At 38.0% G+C, this 17,508-nt stretch overlaps 1 protein-coding gene across 1 annotated transcript in view; it reads right to left on the bottom strand.

Annotated features, from left to right (window-relative positions):
• The window catches only part of SCIN (scinderin), a 51,276-nt gene that overhangs the window by 19,294 nt on the left and 14,474 nt on the right, over positions 1 to 17,508 (bottom strand). The window contains exons 5-8 of the mRNA XM_063303701.1: positions 9,270 to 9,362; positions 4,976 to 5,108; positions 3,791 to 3,879; positions 942 to 1,157 (exon numbers count right to left, since the gene is read on the bottom strand). Coding sequence (XP_063159771.1) covers positions 942 to 1,157; positions 3,791 to 3,879; positions 4,976 to 5,108; positions 9,270 to 9,362 — 531 coding nt within the window. The remainder of the gene's footprint in view (positions 1 to 941; positions 1,158 to 3,790; positions 3,880 to 4,975; positions 5,109 to 9,269; positions 9,363 to 17,508) is intronic.

Raw genomic sequence — 17,508 nt, 5'->3', positions numbered from 1 at the left:
TATCTATTTAGATACATGAACGGCACATTTGTAAGTTAATATTTAGGTGTCAAAATAGCAATTTGTTTGCATTCACTTTATTCAGATTTGATACCTCAGTTGAGAGAGAAGACAAAACAATGTAGTATCCTACAGCATCTTAAATGCTCCTTTATTTGTGGCTTGACTAGAGGCCTCTGCCCTATAGGAGCACTGTAAGGAAATATGTATGCTAGGTTTTGTTAAGAAATCACACAGCACAATAATTCTCATCTTCCTGTGTAATATAAGTTAGAAGGGGAGAATCACATTTTTCCCCCTAAATCTGCAAGGGATTCTGCAGCCCAGGGAATCTTTTTCCAGTTCACTGGATTCAGGTTCCAGAAATTTTGGGAATTCAGTGGGAACACACAGCCAAATTTCAAGTTTTTTTTTTAATCCAAAGAATTTAAGTATGTCTCGTTTCCTCCCTTTAATTAATTACAGGCATAGGAAGCCTGATTGTTACTAGGAATGCTGCCTGCAAGGATGGGGAGGGGGGTACCTCTCCCTTCTTTAGTTCTAATTCAAACAAAAATCACTCTTCCCCTGGTGTTCTTCTGTAAGGGTTGTGGGGAAAATAGCCCCTTGATACCAAGAAAGCTTTTCTGAAGTCTGGGTGGGGAGGCAGAAGTGAAAGAAGAACAAATCACCCTTTCCTTAGTCTGAGGCCCTGATAAAGTCTGCCGCTGCTGCACTTGTAAAATAACAGTTATAGCATTGTGCTAAGATGTGTCTGTGTAACTCACAGTGAAGTTTTACATTTATGATCTGAAATACTTCCATTAAAACATGAGCTGTGAGAGCTTCTGGGAGAGAAACAGGATGAAAGGATTACAAAATTACCATCATAAAACAAAACAACAACTGAAAAGGTAAGTCTTGAAAGTTGACAGCAATATAAGGTCAATATGCATACAGACCTCCACTTTCCCAGAGCCATCATCTATCATGTTGTGCTGGGCTGCCATCTGCGGAGATTCATGTAGCTTGCTAGCATCAAATTCAATTGGCTCAATCCGTGCCACTCTCTCTGTGACATACACTTTTCCAAAACCATTGCTTTGATCTTTGTCTTTCCAGTCTTTAAAGAACTGCTTGAAGATTGGTGTCTCACCACCTTCTGGGAGAACCTGAATCTGTAAGTCAAATCACACCATTATATAAAAAATTGAGATGCACATAATTACCAGCATTGCTTTTTTTCCTACACGGTGGGAAAGTAGAATCAAACATCACTCGATCCAATCTCTAAATATGCACTAGAAAAATGGAATAGAAACAAGTTGTCTTTTGCTCATTTCTATTATTACCAATCAGGACAATAGTTGCTCTAAAAATCTAGCACAGTGGCTGTTGTTGTTGTTATTGTTATTAGTCCAATTCCACTCATCATGTGTCACAGCCAATATCAGTTGGTTTTCTTCTTAACGATTTGAGCCCTATCAAAGGGCTTGGGAATCGGCCAAATAACAACTGGTATCACTGTAGCCTTCTTCCAAATGTTTGCAATCATCAGTATTTTTATTTTCCCATTCCTTGTCTTCAGCATTAGTCTCTTTGAATGGCTTCACTGATAAACCAATTATAGTTCTTTTCAGTGACAGCAATGTTTGGTGTGTCATATTCTGTGTATCAATCAGTCTGAATGGTAAGAACCTATACAATTTTTGCTCTGTCATTTTCAGTTGCTTTACCTGTAACTTCTTATTACAAATAATTCTCACTGACAGTGAAGCCATAGTTTCTACATAAATGCTGGTGTAATATCTTGCCTACTCAATCTTGCCTTTTTTTGTAATCAGTCTGTGTGATTTCACTGCATCCAGTTTTATATGTGTCACTCTTATCTCAGCATCTACTATCTAAACTAATATTTTCTGCTTTGGGCTTGATGACATTTGTGCATAGGGCTTATTCTTGGGTAGCAGAAAACATTCCTTCTTTTTTCTTTTTTAATGTACCATATTCTGAAGCCATTGCCATGTTCTGGTGTTGTCCAATTTTCCTTCAGTAACTTTCAAAAAATGCCCATGGAGAGCTTTAGTTTTCCAATTTTCTAATCTCATTATGCCTAGATTCCATTTCTGCAAATAGCTCTTCCTTTTGAGATTCTTTCAATAAATTTTCTTTATTTGTCTTAATGCAATCATTAAATCATTGTTCTTTCTCCTCTACAGTTTGCATGCAATTCATCAACCAGGTGCACTCCAGCTCTTTGATTTTTTTTTACTGCTTCTGAACCAATTTTGTGTTATAAATTTTGCATAATGTTTCCTTTTAATTCATTTACAGTAGTGTAACTCCATTGTTATGTTATGCCCTCTTGTTCTATTAAAATGGGGTGATCCCAAAGTCCTCTCCCAAAAAGCAACATTATTTTGTTTTTTTAATATTTATACTAACAATATTTATGTTTAAATATATTTAAATATATTTATTTTATTTTGGTTTAGGTTTCCAAATATTTTTTTTCACTTTGATGGTACTTGGAGTCAATATTCTTGTAGAATTTATCTCAATTTGGTCCAAATTTTAAATTTTGTTTGAATTGGCTTATATGAGCATTATAATACTTCATTTTTTCTGATAATGCCATAATTTTAGTTCTTCTTGAACTTCAGCTATGGTTTTGGTTCTGATGTTACACTGCTTTTTTAGGTCAGTCAGCCATTTTATTTTGGTCACTGACAGCAAAGATCTTTAAAAAACAGAATCACATGGTACTTGCCAAAAATCAATACAATTTTTAGATCCAATTTCAGTTGTTTATTTTTCTATTTTCATAGTTTTAAGTTTTGCAAATTGCTCAGATCTGCCTGTAGTTTTTTCACTTTCACTTCTATGCAAACTTTCCATTTAGGTTTTTTCACTTGCTTTTGTTCCTTAATTTAACAAGCGTTGATGCTGAAATGGTTTCCAGTGCTTTGTTTATGTTCTGAAATCTCTCAGATAAGAGTCTCCTCTTTGCTTGTTTTAAGACAGGTAGTCTTGTTGTCAATCTTTACAACTTGTTAATGACTTTTCCAGCCAATTCTTTTTGCCTTTCAGATAGTTCTGGATGCTCAGAACTGCTGCATTTTCTTACCTAAGAAGATACCTTTCTTGTAAACCTTGACTCTCCTTTTCCATTTCTACTGACAGATCGAGAGAGCTTTTACCATGCATTTGCAGCTATTTGGATTTTTCCAACTGCCCATCTCTTCTTGTTGTTCTCTTCCATGAAGGTGATCACTACTCTTCTCTTTCTGCTTCTAATCTCTCTTGTAGTTAAGTATATGGAACAACCAGCATGAATGTTTACACTCATGCAAAACAAATAGTATGTGGATCTTTTTGAGGGACTTCTCTGGGTGGTTCTAACAAATGTGAGTAGTAGCTTCTTGAGAAATTGCCTATTTGTTTAGAGATGCCAACACCATGTTGCCTGTCTTTTCAATTTTACAAGCTTTGCTTCTTTTTAGATCATGCATGTGTAACAGCTTCTGCTGTTGGTTTTAATCTGATTTTATGCCACTTTTTATCTTGCTGTAGGATTTTATATTGGCGTTTTTAATTTTTGACAATCTTAATTTTTATTATAAATAAATATAAAAGTTCAGATCAATGAAATGTGATCTGAATGAATTGAGGATGTTTTGACATTAGGTTTACATCTTCTCTACCTCATCTATGCCCATAGCAATTGGGCTATGATAACCTTACAGATGTCCTGAGCATAACTTTGGAAACTCTCTTGCCTAAAAAGTAGTTGTTTCTCGAATAAGCATACCTGTGTGCTGGAAGGATAATTCATTTGCTGAATGAATTCCTCAGCTGATTTTAATGCAGCTCTCCTCTCATCTGGATTAGCATTTTTACCTTATTAAAATAAAGTGGAAGTTCACATTACAATAGTGAAATGGTTAAAGATAATGAACAGTTTAGAAACTTCCTAGGAACTATTACTGATAGATAGATTTATTGATTGATTGTTGAGTCTCAGCTCAGTGTGATATCTTTGGGCCAGCAGAACTTCATATGGCATAATACAAAAAATTCCTGAAAAAACTGTAGCAATTGGTGTTCTTCACTGATTTAGGCAACAAAGCTTTTGACAAGTGTTAGTTATGAATTATAATTAACTTTTGAATTAAAACAATCTAATTTGGTCAGGTTCACACTGTTCTTTACTGACTACAGGAAAGAGACCTATCGCAATAGACCTTTATAGCAGTGTTTTTCAAACTTGACAACTTTAAGATGAGTGGACTTCAATTCCCAGAATCCCCCCACTAGCATGTTTTACAGTATCCCCAGCATGATACTTGTTTTATAGTATCAAGACATTCCAGGGGATGAAGAAAAGAACAACTAAACACACACACACACCCCTAAGAAGAGGACCTATTCTGTGCACAGATTTGATGACTTCACAAGACCTTCATTTACATGTTCTGAACAATTTTATTTTTATTGAAGAGCCAATTACAGAGGATGATCCACCAGTGAAGCAAACAAGGACTTTGCATCTCTGTAAGACTTCAGACCTTGTACCAATGTATGCCCACATGCTAAAACAAAGGTCTCTCTGGAGGACTATGATAGCACAACCCCCAAAAGCTCAATGGCTCAGCAAATTCCTTTTGGCAGGTCAAAATCTTAAAGAGGAAAGACGTTTGCATTTCTCCCTTTTCATTTTTTTAAAAAAAGATTTTCTACTCTTTAGTTACTTACAGAAATACATCAGGAGGCCAAAGCGATCTGTTGGACCCATATATTCATTGGCCCTTCCCACCTCACCTGCTATAAAGACCATCTGACAAACTTTCCCAGAAGTGTAAAGACACAGTTTCAGAGTCTGGCTAGGAAGATTGTCCCACGTCAGGTTTTCTCCTCTGAGGCCAGTGCCTTCCTTTCAAGCTTCTACAGGGAGATACGAACTTTAAAAAGAGAAGCAAAGAGACTTGCCATTTACCTTTCCATACAAATATCTGTCTAGCTACACCGTAATCCAGTATAAAACATTCTTCGGACAAAAGCATTGCTCTTGAGAAGGGATTTTCTTCTGCGACAACTGTAATCTTCATAGATCCACTTGCATCGGATACCTGAAGATGCAGGACATTCACATTAATATCAACTCACAATCCAGGTAATTTCATACGGTTACTACTTCTAACGTCCATCTATGTGTCTAAGTAAGAGACGTACAGAAGATGTCACCGCGTTGAACTTTGAACATGTTGTGCTCTTGATGCCACAAGCTAAGCAAAAGACAACAAAAAAGATAGAATCTGGTTTCTCTTGCTTACTAGCTTCACTGGATTTGCTTGTAGGGCTATTAGTTTAGGTCAAAACTAAAAATTAAGTAAATTTTAATTATTTAAATTGAGTAATCTTAAATAATCTTAAATTAAAACTTTAAAAATGAATTATTACAGAGGGAGCTCTGCAGAAAGGTTGGAAAGAAAAGAGGCTGAACATTTACTGATAATATTCTTTATCGAACCAACAGCCCCAATTTCTGTTCCTATAGCAGAAGGGGAGGAAAACAATTGCTGCCTTCATCTCATTTGTTATAGCAAATTGGCACTGTTACTTGTCCAAATGAAGTGTCTGCCTGTGTATTCAGGGAAGGCTTGAATGAAAAAAAAATGGAAAAAAAATGAAAAAAAAATATGCCAGAAGCCAAAGATTAAAGCCTTCCCTGAATACACAGGCAGACACTTCATTTGGACAAGTAACAGGGACTATTGAACAGACAGCCCCAAAAATATTCATTTTCAATTTCCTAGTCGTACCAAACAGGAAGCATTAAAATCAGTAGGGACTGCAAACTGGAAACTTTTCTGTTACTCTGTAAAGATCCTTTGCCAGATAGGATCTGTTAGAAGTAAATATACCACAAGTTTCCTGGAAAAGGAACCAGCTCTACAGGATTATATATAGCAGTATATTAAAAAGTATGTAAATCCTCTTCTGGCTACTTAAGGCAGTGCCTTTGCAGCACCAAACACTTTTCAGTAAATATGTACCAGCTTTACTTTATGTAATCTACTCCTGACACAAAAAGAGGGTGAATCAACGTTTTATTCCATTTCATTTCCCAGAGAACTAGCTGTGCTCTTAAGCCTCATTTCCCATTGTTTCCAGAAGAGGGAGCTGACACTTTATAATTTTGGTCATTTCTTTTCTTTTTAGAATTCAAAAATCAGAAATGAATGTTTTATACCATTAAAATCAAGTAACTGAAATTCTTTAGAGAGACTGTCATTCTGGAACTGTATGAACAATGCTCACAGTCACTTCTGCCCTCATAACCTCTCAGTTGGATTACTGCAATGCACTCTACATGCTTATAACATCAACTGAAGAAAGAACTTGAACTGCTGCATCTGAAGTGGGTTCCTATTCTATAACTAAGTGATCAAGAACGGATGGCACTTTTTTCTTGATCACCTCTTCCTGGGGAAGGGAACGATATCAAGCAGTACACTGTCAACTCCCCCACCCCGCCAGCAGCACTCATTTTAATTGTTTAGCAGGCAAACATTAGCACACGAAGCTTTTCCTAGAATGGAGATTCACTATGAAATCAGAGAGCTATAAAATATTAGAAGTCCTTTTCTGCTATTTAGCTGAGAGTGTAGAAGTCTTCAAACTGGGTAGAGAAGCAGCATGCATGATGGCCCCACCCACGTTTCTCCCCCATTTCCAAGGATTCAGTTGGAAGATCTCAAGGGGAGCCAAACCTGCATTTACTTGAATGTAAATACCCCTCTCCATAAAATTTTGGGACCCTGTTTTATTAGGGCACCAGGTTATGCAGAAACCATACTCATGAGCTCTGTGCAGCACTTCAGATTCGATTCCTAAACAGTGCAATTAGACCCAGGAAAAGATGTGTTTGCTTTAAAGAGCTGCAGTCAAGAGTTGCATTTGTTCCTTCTGTATTTCAAAGCACAATTATGGTATTAAATCAAAAGTATCCAGCTCTAGTATCATGATCAAGCCAACCCAAGTACAGGTCTCCCTTTGAAACTTTCCAGCTGAATTCAAGGAGCCAATTAACAGTACAGGACAGAACATGGGTGTCCCTGTTTGCTATCCAGTTCAAAGCCCTCCACGTGAATTCCTGTAGAGCAGTGTTTCTCAACCTTGGCAGCTTGAAAGATGTGTGGACTTCAGCTGCCAGAATTTCCCAGCCAGCACAGCTTGAAGTTCAAATCCATGCATCTTCAAGCTGCCAAGGTTGATAAACACTGCTGTAGAGGTCTAACATTTGGAAGATATTGAAGGCCATCAAGTCTAGCACTCTGTTCAGTGCAAGAATGCAAGAGGCAAGAGCAGCATCTTTAACAAAGGGTTCCCCAATCTCTACTAAAGTAGCAGCAGCCCAGAAGGATCTGCCACCTCCTGAAGCAGCCTGTTCTATACTAGGGCTACAAAAATTCAAATACTAGATAGCAACGAAGATAGTTTTCTGTATTCCTTTGGTTCCATCTAGTGGACATCTGGATTTTTGCCCAGATGTGCAAGCTGTGACATAGTAATGGGGAAGTTTTTAGGATGTAGGTCCACAGTGTCAAGTTGAGGGCAGCATGCAAAAGCCATGGATGAACTCCCTTGAGCTCCTCCAGCAGTTTCTTCCAAATTGGTGGCAGAAGGAACACATAGTTAAGCATATGGAAAATAATCACATTAACTCTCCATTAATTTAAATTACAAGTCAATGATATTTACATCTAAATGAAATGAAATCACAGATCATTTTTGACTTAGTCCCACCTATTTCTGTGTTCCATCCTCCTATACTTTTTGAAGTTTGGCCCGATATGTTGATAAATGTAAAAATATAGCCTTGGTCATTAAAAAGCCCCCTCTCACAAAAAAAACCCCCTGTGCACCCTGCTTTATCCTGCCATATAAAAATGCAACAGGTCTACAAGAGGTTCCAAGTATGTACAAGTTCCAAGCTTAGAGGGCTGTAAGTGGAAGGGATGCACCAAAACCACAACTACAGTGATATTTTGGCCAGGAAGTAGGAGGACTGGTTGGCACCAGGCCCCTGACAGCTGCTGATGTCCCTTGATATCGCAAGAATTTAGCTCTGCACAGCAATGCCACATTAGCAGGAACTGAGTCCTTACACTAGCATAAAAGAATAAGTTGTCTTTTTTGCCTGATCCTAAAAGCTGCTGCCTTGTATTGTCTGTGAAAACTGGAATACAGTACACAGCTTTATTTCAATGAGGTTAATTCCATAAAGGAGAATGTCATTCATCTCCATAATTTAAGGGCTCCTTCAGCAGAAGAGTAGAGGGACTCCTTGTGCTAGTTGTCATTTTTATCAACAGCTGAGCACCCCAACCTCCTTCTGCACTTTACCTATGGGAAGGACTGCACAGAATTTGTGGCGCATCAGCAAAATTGGCTGTCAGATACACACAGCAATGTCTCATACACACAGTGATGTCACCATGCAAATGCCACCATTACATACTTGAATCCTGACATTGATGCCGATATGTAAGTTATAGTATTTGCATGATGATATTACGACTGTTTCATCAATTTCTCTCCTCGCCCCCCCCCCCGCCTCCACTGATGCCCTTGGATATACATCACATAGCTTTAATATGTTAAATCTGTCATCAGTTTAAATGGCTGAAAGCATTTTAACAACTAATTTAGGCTGCCAAGAAGGGTATAAATATAAGCCTACCAAAGCAGCCAAATCAAACAACTAGAAGGTGGTGCTTGTGAGTAGTTGCAGGGTGAGTGTGGAGGGGATGAGGTGGTTTTGATGCAATCTTCTCTGATGTTGAGAGGAGTGGAAGGGTGGTGGCTTGAAGATGCTGAGAGCCACTGCTATAGCACCTGTTGGGTTCACCTTGCCCCTGGCTGTATGCTGGTTGGAAGAGATTCCCCTTTTAGATCAAGAGAAGAAATTTGAGGAAAGACTGGCCCCCAACATAATACCCTTCTGAAAGGCCCTGAAGACATGGTTTGGCAGCAGGCCTGGGGATCCCTGATTGATACAAAGCCCATCAAGTGGTTTGTTTGAATGTACTGTTGTCACCAGGGGGTGGGGGTGTAGTGGGTTTTGGATTTAGGCTTTTATTTCTGTAAGCTGCCCCAAGTCACCATGAGTGAGTTGGGCAGCCATATAAATTTAATAAAATTTCTTTCTTTTTTAATAATAAAAGAACATGCCTTCATTGCATGTTCCATAAAAAAGAGATCTGCAGAAAGAAGAGGCTTCTTACCATGTAGAGTTTAGCATTTCTCCTGTTAGTAATATCAGCAGCCTCATCATCATTGTCACTGCCTTCCTGAAGACTTTGCCTGGGTCCTAAAACCTGAACATAAAAAAGAGGTTGAGGGCTGAGAGAAAGATAATACAGCAAAGTAACATAAATAAAATGACTTATCCTTTTAACTTCTGGATTAATGTTCTTGATCATTCTTTCCTGGTAATTTTGAAAGTTGTTCCAAAAGGGCAGCAACATAAAGCACAGCTAAATTTTACAACTTCGATCAGATCTCTTCTTGTCTTTGGAAAGATGAATGAAAAGGTGATGATCTGAAACAGCTATAGTGCTAGGAAAGTAAAGGGTATTAATCTTTTTCATTCACAATACTTCTCCAATAGAAGTCTTTTACTCCCCGAGTCTCGTGGTCCTAATCCCAAACTACCCTCAGCAAACAGCTGCTTTTAATCATTGCAAGGGTTATTAAGAAATGTGATCACTTCACTGGGTTCCTCCATTTGTGAATAGCATATGGACAGATACTGTATGCCTGCACACCCGACTGGTAGCTTCTGGTGGTGTTTTCAGTTTACGTCTCTTGTTTGCACCTAGTTTTTGACATTTTATGTTATGTTTTCTTTTTCCTGATTTTCTGGTTGATGGTTGTTGTTTTTCTCCTTTTGCCCCAGGAATGAGTACAAACTAAGCCTTGAAGCATTTAGTGGAGCCATGCTACCCTTCAGATTTGATTCCAAAAAGGTGCTTTGCAGCATATAGCTGCTTATAACCAGTCTGTATCCTTTTAAAGCAGCTGCAAGCTTTTGCAGGATTGAGCAGTGCCCTGCCCAGCTGCCACATGCAAACACTGGGAAAACACACAAGAACTCAAACAGCAGCAGAGAGACAAGCACTTAGCAGAGGCTCCACCTCAAAGCAAATGGCAGCCCACTGGTGAATAAGTCAGCTGTCTACAAGATAGAATCCATGCCAAGAGATAAACAGTTCTTCCTGTTTGTGGCCCATGCTAATTTCACATTCATAACTCCATTCTGTTCCAATTTCCATGAAAATCCATACAGAAATATGTATTTTGTAATGTTCTTTTGAACTTATTCTCTCATAATATGTGCTTTCCTAAGCAGATGCAACCTGGAACAAAGACAGTCTAAAATATGCATTTGACAGTTAAGTTTTCTATTACAAAATTCAAATAAGTAGAGAATCCAAAAGATAATTATAAATCTATCTGCCCATTAGTTGGTCTGTTCGTATCGTCAAAGGTGACGATATCAGAGAACAGAACTAAGTAAGGGAAATTCATGGAAATTATGGCGCTGCGGGTTAAACTGCTGAGCTGCCGATCGGAAGGTCGGCGGTTCGAAACCGCGCGGCGGGGTGAGCTCCCGTTGCTCGTCCCAGCTCCTGCTCACCTAGCAGTTCGAAAACATGCAAATGTGAGTAGATCAATAGGTACCGCTTCGGCGGGAAGGTAACGGCGTTCCGTGAGTCATGCTGGCCACATGACCCGGAAGTGTCCTATGGACAACGCCGGCTCCAAGGCTTAGAAACGGAGATGAGCACCGCCCCCTAGAGTCGGACACGACTGGACTTTACGTCGAGGGAAACCTTTACCTTTACCTTTATACCAATGAAGAGGAAGCACTTATTAAACTTCTTTAAAAGTTTAGCAAGAGAAGAAAACTTCTAATTACAGAGAAATTACGTAAGTCATTTTATACAAGCCAATCTGTCCCACCTTGCCTTCCAAAAACTAGGAATAGTTTGGACTGATTACAAGAAAGATAAAATCTCCTTCAAGTTGAGGTTGACTTCTGGTGACTCCATGACCATGTACATGGGTTTTCTTGGCAGATGTGATTTGCCATTGCCTTCTTCGTCTTCTGGATTTTTTGTTTTTTCTTTTCAAACTAGCTTAGAAGCTCTGGTATTCCCTAGAGGTCTCCCATCCAAGTAGTAATTAAGCCCAACCCTGCTTAGTTTCTGAACCCATTTTGCACATCTGTTGATGAGTCACTGAATGTTTTTTCCTAGATACGTGGTCAAAATGAAGATGGGACAGCACTAAAATGAGACTATCTAGAAAGATTTATCCAAGGGCCAACAAACCTTGAGCCAATCCTTTGCAAATCTCAAAAACAGATGCACACTTTAACAATGGCCAAGTTTACATAATTTGATTTTCTGTAAGTAAAAAGAGTTATTCTTTGATATCATTTATCTGACTTGTTTTCAAATTTATCCATTTTGATGGCAGAAAGAAATATAATTGCAAGATATAACTATATCTGTACAACTAAAATGAAACAATCATGAAGCTAGTTCTTATAATTGAATTAAACAGGCATCAAATGTGGGAGACTGCTAGAAATTCACTGCCTAGTAAATATAATGTTTAACTTTGAATTCTTTTCACATTTACTAGAGAAAGGCTAACTTAATTTGGCTTAATGAATAACCAGTAAAATATTTCAGTTTGGTCTAGTGGTTAAGGCAACAGGCAGGAGTCTGCGAGTTCTAGTCCCGCTTTAGGCATGAAAGCCGGCTGGGTGACCTTGGGCCAGTTACTCACTCTCTCTCAGCCCAACTCACCTCACAGGGTTGTTGTTGTGGGGAAAATAGGAGGAGGAAGCAGTATTCGGTATGTTCCCCACCCTGAGTTAACTTATAAAAATAATAAAAGGCAGGATAGAAAATAAATAAAATAATCATAATGCAATATTACCCATTGTGGAGTACATATTTATGAAGCAAAGTCCCATGTTGACAATGTAAATATTTTATAAGGGAGAAACAGCCAGGACATGTAGTGTAAAGATAATAGAAGAAATCCTTTAACATTTCAAACAACCAGCTACCTGCATACACTTCTGCCCCAGCAAAATATTTTGCTCTAATAAAATTGTATTCGCCAGCCGGTAAACATAGTGGCACTGCTTTACTCATGGTGCATGGCCCATACCACTCCTACTTTGCAGAAGAGATTAGGTACAGACACTAGCAAAATAATAATTCTTAAGGTAGGTGGGAAAACGGTCAACTGCCAAACTGAACAGTCCCTCCAGCAAAACTCGCATATATCAATTTTGCATGGATTACTCCATACTGATAGCAGTGCATTTTCAACCCTATTTTAAAGTGCCACTGTTATTCTTAAAATCCCTAAATGGTTTGGAGATCACGTTGCTTGAAGGAGCACCTTTGCCTCTCCATACATTTGCCTCTTTATGCTAAGTTCAGTTTCAGAGACCTTGCTTATGTTTTGATGATGAACATAATTTCCTTAGCTATAAGACTTTTTCAGCTGACTAGTGTATAAATTCTACAATGGAATAAAAGTTTTATTTAACTGAACATTTAGGGGAGAGGGTGCCTATTAAATCTGAGGTCCCTTTTGTGCATGAAAACCTGTCCACTAAGCGGGCCTAGTCAATGTTGGTTTCAGAGCAGCACAAAGGGTGGCTGGAGAAAATAGCCCCAGGCTAGCCGTGGTGGTGGCGGTGGCATCAAATGGGTTGCACCAAGAAGAGGCACTGCTCATTAAGCAGCTTCTCTCTGGAGGGAAAAAGAATGGTAATGGACAACTTGGTATACAATGGCTTCATCCATTGTTTCCGGGAGCTGTCCAAATAAAAAATTAATCCACGAAATCCAAAGTCTATTTTACTATCCAGACTTTTAAGCAGGCCTTAAAAACTTTTTTCAAGGGTTTTGGTGTTCCTGCATTTAAAGCATTGTGGTTAGGGGATGGACGTTTGAGATTTCTGAGCGGTTTTAAACCTTTTTTTAGTGCATCTGAGTTTTTGTTTTAAAACCTGTCTTTTCTAACTGCTTAAAAACTGAGGATTCAAGTGTCTTTTATATTTTTTCCACCCGCCATCTTAAACAGGCATGCAGCAGGGGGCAGAGAGAGGCTGAGGGCTGCCCTTGCCTCTGAGCACATGCCAGAGACTGCCCTCCCAAAAGTTACAGTGGAGCCTGGGCAGAAGCTACCTTTGATTCTCTTTCATTTACTTCTCTATTTATATTTCAATAAAGATAACATAATCCTTTTTCTGTGATTGTATTATATAAGAAATAATTTCCCATTTCTGTTGTACTGTATCAAACATGATTTAATAATCCCTCTTAGGAGGTTCTGGGGGCTGACTTTCAAAGCTCTCGGGTCATCTGAGGCTCTGGAGCAGTGTTTCTCAGCCTTGGCAACTTGAAGATGTGTGAACTTCAACTCCCAGAATTCCCCAGCCAGCATGGCTGACTAGGGAATTCTGGGAGTTGAAGTCCACACATCTTCAAGCTGCCAAGGTTGAGAAGCACTGCTCTGGAGCTTCAGGTTGTACACCTGGACCTAAAAGAGGTGCATGAAACTTCTACCATGCTTGCATGGCATATCTAGGGTGGCCTGCCAAAAGTAGGAAGGACTTGAACACAAAGTGGGCCAAGTTTCTAATTTTTAACCTCTGTTTATGATTTTAGCTGATTGTTTTTAAAGAAACAAAGTTTGCTGTGGCACTGAGAATCTTCTAACTTCTACCAATGAAGAAAAAAATTATTGCAACTAATTTAGGGAGCAGGAAGGCAGATGGAAAAAATGAATTGTTTCTTTTCTCTATTCCAAAGAAGCGGAGAGTTAAAAAGGGCTTTGTGAGTTCAAAACATTTCCAAAATGATCAGTCTGCTTCAGATATGAAATAGTTGTTTTCCTTTGGAAATCAATACTTCAAATTTAAAACATTTTGCCTACCGCTAATACACCATATTGATTGCTATGTCTACTTTTATATAGTCTCCTTATTTCAGCTGCCACATGCAGGAAAATAATCAGAGTTTTAAAACTTGAAAAATGTTTCAATTGTAAACTGCTCTGAGTGGAGTATGAGCCCCAGAATTGCAGGAAAGGAATATCAATACTAAATCAATCAACCTATCACCACAATGTTTAATGCCATTATCATGACCACAGTTTTCACAATTTTTCCCAGAATAACTTTACATCTTGATATTTTGATATTGTTCGTATTTGCTCACAGCAAATATTTATGGCAAGCATACTGGACACAAGACAACATACCTCATATTTGAGCTCATACCTCCTACTGAAGAAAGGATATAAACATTTGAAATAAATGTTCATGGAGCAGAATGTTTTGATGAACAGGAAGTGTAATTACTGGAAGGAAACTGTCAAGAATGTCAGTTTGTCTCCCTATTTATTTACCTATTTTACCATTTTTGTATTCCATCCCAATAGTAAGAGTCTAGACAGTGGAAAAGAAATATAACATAACCAAAGCAGAGAAGAACATTCCCCATTAATAGTAACCATGGAAATAACCAGTGGTTGCCCACAATAATACTATGGGCCAAAACCCCCATTGATTTATAACTCTTTTCAAGGCCTTGCTGAACAAGTGGAGAGTCAGGACCACCTGTACTTCTAGGGACAACACCTTCCAAAGTATGAGGAATATTACAGAGAAGGCCTGATGCCTAGTCCAAACCCCCTGAACTTCACATGATGGCAAAATCTTCAAAAGGCCCTATGTAGAATACAGCATCAAATCTACTGGCAACTAGCTCAGTATCCTCTAAATAGGTATAATTCTACAGTAGCCAGTTTCACCAACTAAGAGCCTTGCTGTTCTATTCTGCACCAGCTAAAGCTTCCAAAACATCTGTCATAATGGCTTCTGGACCAGGTGGGGCTATAATTACTGCCTCAAGTAAAGCTGGGCTATGGCCCTTCTAAGCATGGCTTAACCTGTTGTTCCAGCAAGAGCCATGAGTCTAGACAATCATGGACCAAATCCTTCAGAGGTGTGTGAATCAGCCACGAACTACCTTTGAGGCTAAATTCTTGGACAGTTCAGATGACAAATAGCAACTCCATCTTGGGGTAATTTAATCTGAGCTTGTTTCCACTCTTCCAGTCTCTTACAGCTTCCTGACATCTGTTCATGACTTCCACAGAATCTCCAGCTTGGCCTGGAATGGAAGTTGAGGGTTTTGAGAATATTGGGAATACTTCATCCCAAACTGACAGATGACCTTTCCCAGTAATTCCATATGCATAGAGTAGATGAAAGCCTCCCTGAAATAAGTGTTAATTACCTCCTGAATCTAGCCATACTTGCCCTGCCCAGCTACCAAAAGGTTCCAGGAACATGGATTTATCCTACAGGTGGGTGGCCTTCTCAGAATCCATCAGGGAAAAAAAATTCTCTTTGGGTTCTGCAGTAATTGTAGGAACAAGCTCATTCCTGGGAGAATAAACTCTCCTTACCTAGCAAGCACTCCATTTCAACACCAGGTTTAATTTTCCATATTTGATGGGACTTACAACCTTTTCTATTTCACTTTCCTCTAGTGAATTGTAACAGTTTAATAATAGCTTCATGTGTAAACGAAACCATGACTATTTTGATAATTGCAAGGTAGGGTCTTGAAAGTAATTTATAACTGTCCAAGGGGCTCTGATCTTATAAGTAGACAAGGAGACAACCATACAGTATGGATGAGTAGATTTAGTACACTATAATTTAAGTGTAAAGAGTTGAAAAAAATGTAATTTCTTAAGAAAACTGTTTAATCACCTTATTCAAGGATGTCTCAGCTTGCCTAAAGAAAGAAATGCAATGCGCAACCATTCATTTTAGAGCTTCCCTTAAAATGCTTGATAAACGTCATGTATTGGAATAATTTTCACATGAGGTTTTTCACTGAAGTCCTTTGAGAAGTCCTTCAAATTCATATTTAATCTACTGAGTAAATTCTGCTTTTTCATACTACAAGCACCCAATTCTATATACACCAACCAGCTTACACAATACTTTGTAACAGATGGCAGTCTCTTTATTTAAGCATCCAGTGCTTTAAATAATGATGAGTTTAAACGTACATCAGTACTAAGCTCATTTTGGCAAATATTCAAGCTTGCCTGCTGGAACATTTTATATTGAGTCCAGGGCACATTTAATACCACAATGCCATAGGATAACTCATGAAATCATGTCCAACAGGGTTGGCTAGCTTCACAACTTTCAAACTTTATTCTGTTCAATAATTACTTTTGCATGTATATTTTCAAAGGGTTGGGTCCAGACTTAATCATAATGGACTAAGTTAAGTCCCCTTGATTTCAGTGGCTTACCTTATATATACTTAAGACATCATCTATTCCGATATTAATTTGAGATTTAAGGCAGATTATTCCATATGGCATCCTTGCACACTGGCTGAGAATTCTCGGAATTTAGCCCCCACAACACATCCAAAGATCAGGTTATGATGGAGGCACTGACATTTTCAAATGACCTGGGAAACTGCAAACTTGTCAGCCTAATATCTATACTGTACAAGGTCTTCAAACAGACGATTAATCAGCATGCTTTTAAGTACTAAGATAGACAAAGTTTTCTGATCAGAAAACTGTTTTTTAATTCAAGTGGAGGACTTTTAAAGGTTTGGTAACCATTTATCTTGCATCTTTTATTTATTTGTAGCTTCATCTGGTATGAGTCTTTTATAGTTAAGTGTTTATTTACACCCAAACTATAATAAATATGATGGGAAGAAAAATTATAGGGGATCCTATTCATACATCTCTACAAAGCATGTTTAATTAAGCCCTGAATCAATTATTTTTAAAGGCAATGATACACAGGAGATTTGCTAACCTACACCAAGTTTCCTAAATGACACTTAAATGTTCTTTGTTTGTATTTGAATGAAGCTTTATTTTATTTCAAACAATGAGAGACAATAGTTACTCCATCCTGGCCCAGTAAATATTCTCTGTTCAAACAATGTTTTAAAGCTTGTTATTTTAAGAAAACAGTAAGCACAATCCCATGACAGATGTGAGAATAAAATAAACAACGTATTTGCTATAGTACTTCAATTACACAGTGCATTCAAGTTAACCAAATAAAAGTTAATATTCCCACTGTGCAATCATAAAAGTGGGACAGATTGTCCAGTGGATTTTGTATTATTAAAAGAATAATATCCTTGGTTTATAAATTATAGTCCTATAGTTTTTAGTCAATTAAATCCATTAAGAAGTGAATTAATAAATTACATAATTAATAATATAAATAAATAAATAAATAAATGCTTCCTTTAAAAGAATTGCTTTGCTGCATCAAAATGAAAAAAATACTTTTTAAAATGTTGGATTTTTTAAGAAAAACAAAAGCATTCTTGTGTGTACAAAGTCACTGAAGGAACATTTAAA

This window comes from Candoia aspera, chromosome 4, assembly GCF_035149785.1.
Source record: "Candoia aspera isolate rCanAsp1 chromosome 4, rCanAsp1.hap2, whole genome shotgun sequence".
NCBI lineage: Eukaryota > Metazoa > Chordata > Lepidosauria > Squamata > Boidae > Candoia > Candoia aspera.
The sequence above is the reverse complement of the archived record's forward strand: the minus strand, read 5'-3'. Positions and strand labels throughout refer to the sequence as shown.